The sequence below is a fragment of the Silene latifolia genome, chromosome 8, assembly GCF_048544455.1.
Source record: "Silene latifolia isolate original U9 population chromosome 8, ASM4854445v1, whole genome shotgun sequence".
NCBI lineage: Eukaryota > Viridiplantae > Streptophyta > Magnoliopsida > Caryophyllales > Caryophyllaceae > Silene > Silene latifolia.
The window spans coordinates 69875093-69884755 of record NC_133533.1 but is presented as its reverse complement, the minus strand read 5'-3'; the positions used below and the strand labels follow the sequence as shown (position 1 = coordinate 69884755).

Below are 9663 nucleotides of genomic sequence, written 5' to 3'. Positions count from 1 at the left end.
CTCCAATTACTCGACATTCTCAATCATGTTAAGAATGTGTGGGCTAACCGGTTGGCCCTTTTGGAGTTTCGCATCAAAGAAGCGACAGGTATGCTCATAAGTAACGATTCTCGGTGCTTTTGAAAACTCGTTAGTGAGCGTGGTGAAAATCTTGTTTGCACCTTGGGCAATGAAGCGTCTCTGCAAATTGGTTTCCATTGCAAAGATGAGTACGTTCTTTATCGCACCCGCTTCCATGACGAAATCACTATAAGCAAGTGACTGGTTAACTCCTGCATTGGGGCCTGGGTTTACCAGTATTGGCTCAGTTAAGTACTTGAGCTTACCGTCAGCAATGGCAGCATTCCGTAGTGCTGCCTCCCAGTCCGCAAAGTTGAACCCATCATTCTTCAGTCGTGTGAACTGATTCATGTTGTCTATAAAAACTTTAAGCCAGGACTCGCGTCCAAGTGTGGCACTCGGCATTGGGATTTCGTTATTTTCAGCCATTTGTTGTAACAGTATTATCAAAATAAACGTATTCTACACCGCGAAAAGAAGAATAAAAATAATAAGCATATGCATCGTTATGATTTTGAGTCTTAATGCAAAACTGTTATAAGCGAAGACTCAAGCATTTATACAATTGACCTCCCTCAAGAATTATATAAATGATCCCAAGACTCAATTATCTGTAAATTGATAAGCCAACCTTTTGGCTAATTCTACTGTTAGAATTCTTGGTCGATAAATTTCTGTAAATTCTATCTTTAATCCATCATAATCACGAGAAACTCTTCGGACGAAGAAGGGATTCATAGTTGTTTGCTCTTATAAAGACTACTCTCAATTTCCGTTTTAGAGGAAGATCCCATCAACTTTATTTTAATTCATTTTAAGTGAACTAATATCTAGCATGCGTGAATGAATAAACTAAGGTGATGACTTAAACTGAGTGACATCTGTATGTCTATGAAAACTAACATATAATCTATATGAGTCAATTTTCATGCATTTTAGTAGGTGGTTTGGTTTTAGGCGGAAAATGATGCACTAACTATCATGTGAATGAAAAGCAATAAGAACGGTAAAACATAAAACAAAAATAAAGTCCTAGTGTGGCCTATCTATCAAAACGAACATAAATACAACTTTGGAATCCATCCTTGGACCCGAGAAGCTTGTCTTGATGTTCCATCTTGATCCATGTAGCGAGAGTGAGCCCCAATCTCCATCTTTAGTCTTCTCAAAAATTACAATTTAAAAAATTACATAATAAACCTATTTACATTTTAATTTCAAAACCGTAATAAATAAAGAAAACCAAACGAAGATACGAGATCTCAAATTACATTAAAAATTATGTTTCCATCATTACGAAAACATAATTTGACTAAGGCCACACTAGGTATTACAAATTACAACCGAATGCAAAAATACGTAAATAATTCATTCAACGATTCATTCAACTAAAAAAAATGCATCAACTAAAAAAAATTAAACATGCAAGACATAATTCTTTAATTATGTAGATTAATTTATCCAAACCACCTATTTAATTAATCAAATTAAGTGACAATTCCTCAATTGCTCACTATAAATTTAATCTTAATTCACATTAAACTTGTAATATGAATTTAAACAATATTATTTAAAACCTCTTTAAAATAATTAGATATCTTTTTTTTTTTTTTTTTTTTTTTTTTTTTTTTTTTTTGGTGAAAGGTTAGTATATATAAATCAAAGAATAGAGTCTCCCACAGATACAATAAAAATAGACAAGTAAAGCTATCTACTCAACATACAAGGATCAGACAAAAGAATATTAAATCAAGATAGACGCCAACCAGGCCCCTTCTCTATTAGAAACAACTCCTGTATTCTTTGCCCAAAACCTTGCAATCACATCCTTAAGAGCCTGCTTGACCAACACATCAGGCTTGATCACAAGCCTATCCAGCCTTGCCTTGTTCCTAGCCCTCCAAATAGCGTAAAGCACAGCAACATGTGCTGCACATATAATCCTCTTCTGAAAAATAGTGCCACCATGGTGTCTTGTAAACCAGCTAGCCAAACCAATAGCAGGGAGTGTCTTGTGCAGGTACTGCTGAAGAACTCTGATGCAGTGAGTACTAAAGCAACAATCAAAAAATAAATGATTGTGAGTCTCAGGGTTGCTGCCACACAAGTAACAATCAGGAGTCACACTACTGCCCATTCTGATCAGTCTGTCATTAGTCATGAGTCTATTCTTCATTGCTGCCCAGTAAATGTAAGACGTCTTAGGGATGTTGAGAGTGTTCCAGCAAGCACGATACCAACTAACCTTAGCCAGTTGTATCCATCCATAACCTTATAAGGAACATCCTTACCAAGCCACACACCAGATGAGTAAGCAGGAGCAAAAAGTTTGAAGAGGTGAGCAATCTTACGCCAGGACCAACTACAATCCACAGGTGGCTCATAGGTAGTCCACTCACAACCTTTCATATAGACATGATTAACCCACCTCACCCACAAATGATCCTTTTTTGAAGCCAACCACCAAACATACTTGCCCAAAGTAGCCTTGTTCCAGGTTTTAGTAGCTTTGAGACCCAGACCTCCCTCTTCTTTAGGGGTACAATAGCTTTCCCACTTAACATTAGGAGCAGAAACATAGGAATCCTTACCCCCCCAAAGGTAATTGCGACAGATGGCATCAATTTTGTTAAGAATACCATTAGGGATCAAGAAGATAGAGGACCAATAAGAATGTAATCCAGAAAGAACAGAATTCACAAGAGTAAGTCTACCTGCATAGGATAAATGTTTAGCACCCCAGGATCTGATCCTTGCAGTAATTTTATCAGTAAGCTTCATCCCATCAGCCTTAGTTAACTTCCTAGAAGAAATAGGCACTCCCAGGTATTTAAAAGGGAGCATACCCCTCTTAAAACCAGAGACTTGTAAAATAGAGCTCATAGCACCTTGAGACATCCCATTAAAGTAAATTTCAGATTTATCCTTATTGAGGCAGAGCCCTGAAGCCATAGAAAAGGTAGCAAAAGATCTTAAGAGTCATATAATAGAGAGCTCATCCCCTTTAGAGAATAAGAGCAAATCATCAGCAAAAAGAAGATGATTAAGCTGAATAGCACCACAAAGAGGATGGAAATGAAAATCAGGCTGCTGCCCCACCACTTTTAAGACCCTGGAAAGATATTCCATACAAAGGGTAAAGAGAAGGGGTGATAGAGGATCACCTTGTCTCAAACCCCTACTCCCATGAAAGTATCCAAAGGTGTTGCCATTCAATGATAAAGAATAGGAAGTAGAAGTAACACACACCATCACCAGGTCAATAAATTTCTGAGGGAACTTTAAAGCAAGAAGCATTTGATGCAAGAAATCCCACTCCACAGAATCATAAGCTTTCCTAAGATCTATTTTGACAAGACATCTAGGAGAAGCAGATTTTCTTCTATAAAGCCTCACTAAGTCTTGGCAGATTAAGACATTCTCAACAATATTCCTCCCCTGAATGAATCCACCTTGACTACAATCCACAATATCAGGTAAAACCTTCCCCAATCTAGCACACAAGAGTTTGGCAATACATTTATAGATAGTATTGCAACAAGCAATAGGTCTAAAATCAGTGACACTACTAAGGTTAGGAATTTTTGAGATCAGAGTAATGTTGGTGCTATTAAGTTGCTTCAAAAGTTTACCAGTTGAGAAAAAATTATTGATAGCATAGAAGATATCCTTCCCCAAAATCTCCCAGGAATCCTTGAAGAACTGGCTTGTGTAGCCATCAGGCCCTGGTGACTTAGAAGCAGGAATAGAAAAAAGACAATTTTTAACCTCCTCCATACTAATAGGCCTAAGCAGCTCAGAGATATGTTAAGGGGTAATGAGCTTACCAGTCCTGACAGTAGGGACATGGACCTTATGGACAGGATTAGAAGTACCCAACAACTGCTGATAATAGTCCAGAAAGGCATATTCAATTGCATCAGGCTCACAATGCTGAGTACCATGAACATCTTTAATCTGAAAAACCTTATTATGCACATTCCTGGCCTTGATTTGCCTATGAAAGTAAGCAGAGTTTTCATCACCCTCAGCAAGCCACACTGATTTAGCTTTCTGCTGGAGAAAAGAAACCCTAGCTTTTTGAAGAGAATAAAAGGTGGCAGCAGCTTCTTTTTCCTTCTGAATAATATCATGATCACCAGGTTGTCTATGCATTTGAGATTGAGCAGCATCAAGATTAACTCTAGCAACCTCAGCAACTTTCTCAATATCAGCATACCTATTTTTGTTAAGCAGTCTGAGTTGCTGTTTGAGAGTCTTCAGTTTGATAATAACTTGATACATGGTGATCCCAGGAACAAATTTATCCCACTCTCTTTGAACAATTGATTTAAACTCATGATCCATACCCCACATATTAAAATATTTGAAGGGTGCTTTCCTAGGTTGAGCATCCTTCCTTCTATAGCAAACAATAGGGGAATGATCAAAGAGACCTTCATTCATAAAATATGCATAGCTATCAGGATATAAACGCATCCAATCCTCAGTAACCATACATCTATCCAGACGAGAGAACACTCTAGTTGATGGATCCTGCTTGTTGTTCCAGGTGAAGAAGGCACCTTGAGCTTGAATGTCCATAATGTCACAATAGTCCACACATTGCCTAAAATCAGCAATTTCCTCACCAGTAACAGGATTACCCAATGTTTCAGAAAAATTTAACACAACATTAAAATCACCACAAATGCACCAAGGCAATAAGATATGATCTTTAATGTGCTGCAACTCTGACCACAGTTGCCTCCTGCTAGCCTCCTCATTAAAACCATACACAACAGTAAAATAAAACCTATTACCAGTAGCAATCTCAGTAACATCAGATGTGATTTGTTGAGCAGAGGAATCAATAACTTGAATGTTGAACATCTGAGGAGCCCAAATGACCCAAACTCTTCCACCAGAGTGATGAACATTATTATTAACACCCTGCTAGTGTTGCCCTAAATTATTAAGAATAGCATCAAAATGTTGAGTCTTAACCTTAGTCTCTACTAAACCAAAAAGTCCTATTTTATTGAGGTGCAAGAACCATTTTATTTCAGCTTGCTTATTAGGATTGTTCATGCCCCTTACATTCCAAGCACCAATATTATCCATTATTAAACATAGCAGAAGTACCCACTCCCCCTTCCTTTTCTGGACTCTCAGTATCAGACAGGACAGCTTCCACATAAGATTTGGTAGGTGATACAGGAGGGTTATGCTCTTGTCTCACTATCTGTATGATAGGACTGACAGGAATCAGAACATTCGAGTTATGGATAATAGGGGCACCATAAGGATGTGCTGCACTGACAGAGATACCCTCATCATGCATAGGAGCTTTGCCCTTATCAACCACCTTCTGTCTGATAACAGGTCTCCACACTTTAGTCTGAACTGGTTTAGATGGAGCTGGGATAGGAGCCTGACCCACAATAGGAACTTGAGGACCAGGGCCAGGAACTGGTTTCCTACACTGGTCAGTAGAATGTCCAATTCCTTTACAGTGAGAGCAAACATCAGGCCTCCACTCATACTCCACAGTCACACATTGTTCCACACCTTTCTCATCCTTAAAAAACAACCTATTAGGAAGGTCTTGCCCAACCTCAACCTCAATCATTAAACGAGCATAACCTAAACGAGTCTTATCAAGCGTAGGACCATCAGCACTCATGAATTTACCAATCAAAGACCCCAGTTTAGTTAAGCAGGACTCTCCCCAGAATTTTAAACTCAATCCACACAGACGAATCCATATGGGAACAGCCTTTACCTTCTCTTTGGCAAGTGATGCAGTCTCAGTCCAAGGTTTCACCACTAAGGGCTTGTTATCAAACATAGGGAACCCTTGTTTTAGGACTAATTCCTTACACTCCATAGTAGGAAAATGAACGAAGAAGGCACCATTGGGAAGGAAAGATATCTTGTCATACTTATATTTTCCCCATAAACGACTCACAAAGCCTGATAAGAGTTCCCTTGGAGGGTTACCACCCAACACATAACATATAACTGCAGTGGACCAATATTCTAGTTCGGGTTGTACTTCCTCCAAGGTAAATTGAAGTAAAGGTGGAGACTTTGGAGTACTTACAGGAGAACGCGACCTTTTGCGACCAATAACTTGAGTCCAGTTGCCCCGAGGATCAGGATCTTCATCAGCAGAGTCAGATAAGTCACCTGGTTCAACAATTGTATCCATATCCAAAGGAGGAATACCAACTATGTCACTCATAGCCTTCGAACCCTTCGAATCTGCAGTTTGAGGCACCTCCTGAATAATAGCCGCCGCAGGAGACATTACTGGAGCGTCAAGATTCAAATTCTCAATATTGTTGAAGGACAATCTTACTTTAGCTTTTGATTTGATTTGTTTTTTAGAAACGGTAGATTTTGATCGAGGTTTCTTAGCCATTTGCAGAAGAACCCTAGATACGTAGAGAGAAGCAGGAACTTTCTCCCTCTACCATTTCGGTATAATTAGATATCTTAATATGTGAACCTTTTCACAACAAATAATCATACATTAAAATTGTATAATTATAATTATTGGCTAAAAACAACAATGAAAAAAAAACAGAAACATTTTTTTTCTTCAAAATTTGCTCTCGGCAAAAACGAAACAGCCCAAAAAAAATAAAATTCTTTTCTCGGCTTTTCAGCAAAAACCGAAAAGAAAAATACAATTTTTTTTTATTCTGCCCACGGTGAACAGTAACAGAAACCCAAAATTTTTTTTTTATTCGGCAATCCAGCAAAAACAAAAAAGACAGAATCCTTTTTTTTTTTATTTTGGCTCGGCAAAACCCTAAAAACAGTCCTTCTTTTTTTTCTTTTGCGGCAAAAATGCCCTAAAACAAAAATAATTTAGATGAAGAAAATGTTTATAGTTGCTATTAGAACAAGATTAGCATATGAATTAATGAAACATGATTAACCGTATATGCCAAAAACTATATAGCAAAAACAAATTTTTATATCATCAACATGACGATTTCCATTTACATTTTAACTTAATCTTCATTAAATCAAACATCTACCAATTCTTCATATAATCATTTTAACTGATTAAAACAATATGAAAAATCAAAATGGAAATATAACATCAAAAACAAGAACAAAAAACCGGTTGCAAAAAAAAATTTCAATTCGACCAAAAAAAAAAAATTTCAGCCGTTTTTTTTTTCTTTTTTTCGATTCAACAATCTTTTGTTTAAATTCATTTTATGAAAATCATCAAAAATACAATTCATGGCCTTGGCTCTGATACCACTTGTGGAAAATCATCTGTATACTTCTCTTATTATTAAGGATTATAACGAATTTATAAAGATGATTACTAGTCATAAATGAAAATTACATAAACAAAATAGAGAGATTATGAAATCAACCTTCTGTCCTAGCAAAATCAGCCTAAGAACAATATCGCAATGATATTCATCTATCAGTTGCACCCAAGATGATATGAGATATGCCCTTTTCTTCTTGCTAGAATCGATCCCCAATTTTCTGTAAAATTATTTAGGGTTTTTCGTTTTTGTGTTTTGATGAGAGGCAAGAATTAGGTTAGAATTAGGGTAGAGAAAAATGATCTCCCTTCTCCTATTATTGAAAAAAAAAACCGAAAAAGAGAAGTCCAAGGGGAGATTTTTACTCTCCTAATTTCGGCCCATTTCAACCGAAACAATAGGAGGATATTTCTTCTTATTTTCGTTTTTGTCACCTACCAAAAATAATGCGATTAAATCTTCTTATTTTGGTATTTTACAAAATGTATATAAAGTGTATTATTTATAAATTGTCATTCATTTATTTTATTCCGTATTGATAAGTCTACATACAACAGCTTGCAGTCGATTTATTAATACGGGTCAATAATAATTTATTATGACAATATTGTATAATATATAATTTAATTATAAATATCGCACATTTATAATTAGCTAATTAAATATAACCGATTACATTTAATTACGAATTAACATCTTAATTCATTTAAGCTAACATTATATACATTAATTAAATATAACATATTATATTCAATTTGCGAATTGACAGTTAATTCGTCTCAGCTAATATTATTTAATCGGCATTAAATAATCGTCTCATCAACACGTTGACTAACTGTTTAATCATATAAGGCATCAATGTGATTACATTTCCATAACCACATCTCTCAAACACATCCTTTAGGTGTGACTTTTAGGGACCAGTTGATCACCGCCATCTGTATGATAATAACGTGAAACTTTCTAGCAAGCCAACCGTTATTAGGTAATCGTTAATCAACTGATAAAATACGAAGTATACCCTTGTGAACCTTTAAGAGATTTATTAATGTTATCACACTAATTTGTGGAGGACACAAGCTCCAACAAAATGAGCCCAGATATGTTCCACCAAATCGTGCTGCAATTGATGATGTCTTGATCGGTTGCGAAGTCGTGTATGATTCCCAAAGAACCTATCTCCATTAGCATAGTAGTTTGGAAGTAAATCGGTTTCAGATTCAGGTATTGATCGTGAATTATCGCTTACATCAAATTGAACGTTGTTGACTAGAGTATTGTCATCCCTCTCATCTTCTATAATCATATTATATAAGATGATACATGCTTTCATAATATCCCCTACTTCACATTTCTTCCACAAGCGAACCGAGGTAGCTATAATTGCAAATCGTTTTTTTTAAAGTCCAAATGCCCGTTCAATATCGTTTTTGCGCTTTCTTGATATCGAGCGAATAATTTTCTTTTTTCGGACAATAAATCGGATCTATGGATGGTTTTAACAAAAACCGGCCACTCCGGATATATTCCATCTGCAAGATAGTAGCCCATATTGTACGAAGTACCATTAACTGAAAACTGAACATCTGGATTTTGACCTTCTAAAAACTGGTTGAATGCAGGTGAATGATTAAGCACGTTTATATCGTTGTTAGACCCCGCAACTCCAAAATAGGCATGCCAAATCCACAAGTCGTAAGAAGCAACCGCTTCAAGTATGATCGTTGGCACACCTTGATCACCTCTTGTGTATTGCCCCTGCCAAGCAACTTGACACTTATCCCACGGCCAATGCATACAATCGATACTTCCAATCATCCCCGGGAAGCCACGTGCTTCATTTACTGGTAGTATTCGCTGGATGTCATCGGGCGTTGGCCTTCTTAAGTACTCGTCTCCAAAGATCTCGATTATGCCACGAATAAATTTCTTCAAGGACTTAAGTGTCGTGGTTCCAGCAAGCCTCACACATTCATCTACGACATCACCAGCTATTCCGTAAGCTAAGATTCGCATAGCCGCAGTACACTTTTGAATCGAAGATAATGGGTCTCTTCCAGTAGCATCATTTCGATGATACAAATAAGAATAACGGTTACCAAGGGCATCCACTATACGAAGGAATAAATGCCTTCATATCCTAAATCTTCGCCTGAATTGAGCATCCGAGTAGACTCGATTTGTTGAAAAATAGTCATCCCATAAGCGAGAATGACCTTCTTCACGCTTTCTATCTATATACGTACGTTTTTTACGCGTTTTTTCTAGAGCAACTTGTAGGATATTATCTACTAAATTTATATAGTGACGTTATCATATAAAT

General features: G+C 36.7%; 2 protein-coding genes across 2 annotated transcripts; both read right to left on the bottom strand.

The window, feature by feature from the left end:
* Positions 1-1804: 1804 nt before the first annotated feature.
* LOC141595330 (uncharacterized) lies at positions 1805-2236 on the bottom strand. The gene has a single exon (XM_074415292.1). It carries the CDS (start codon positions 2234-2236, stop codon positions 1805-1807), a length of 432 nt encoding a protein of 143 aa, XP_074271393.1.
* Positions 2237-3039: 803 nt separating this feature from the next.
* LOC141595329 (uncharacterized) lies at positions 3040-9356 on the bottom strand. Its single transcript, XM_074415291.1, has 4 exons — positions 8850-9356; positions 5189-6514; positions 3888-4992; positions 3040-3785 (listed from the first exon to the last, which is right to left on the bottom strand). Exons 1-4 carry the CDS (start codon positions 9354-9356, stop codon positions 3040-3042), a joined length of 3684 nt encoding a protein of 1227 aa, XP_074271392.1.
* Positions 9357-9663: the final 307 nt, after the last annotated feature.

What these genes read in the sequence shown, in the direction of transcription:
- LOC141595329 (XM_074415291.1), bottom strand. Translation starts at nt 9,356, where the DNA reads ATGCGAATCTTAGCTTACGGAATAGCTGGTGATGTCGTAGATGAATGT. An exon ending in GAATATATCCGGAGTGGCCG is followed by an intron (nt 6,515 to 8,849) that starts GTTTTTGTTAAA and finishes CCGAAATGGTAG; the next exon opens with AGGGAGAAAGTTCCTGCTTC. An exon ending in GTCCAGAAAAGGAAGGGGGA is followed by an intron (nt 4,993 to 5,188) that starts GTGGGTACTTCT and finishes CAACACTAGCAG; the next exon opens with GGTGTTAATAATAATGTTCA.
- LOC141595330 (XM_074415292.1), bottom strand. Translation starts at nt 2,236, where the DNA reads ATGAAGAATAGACTCATGACTAATGACAGACTGATCAGAATGGGCAGT.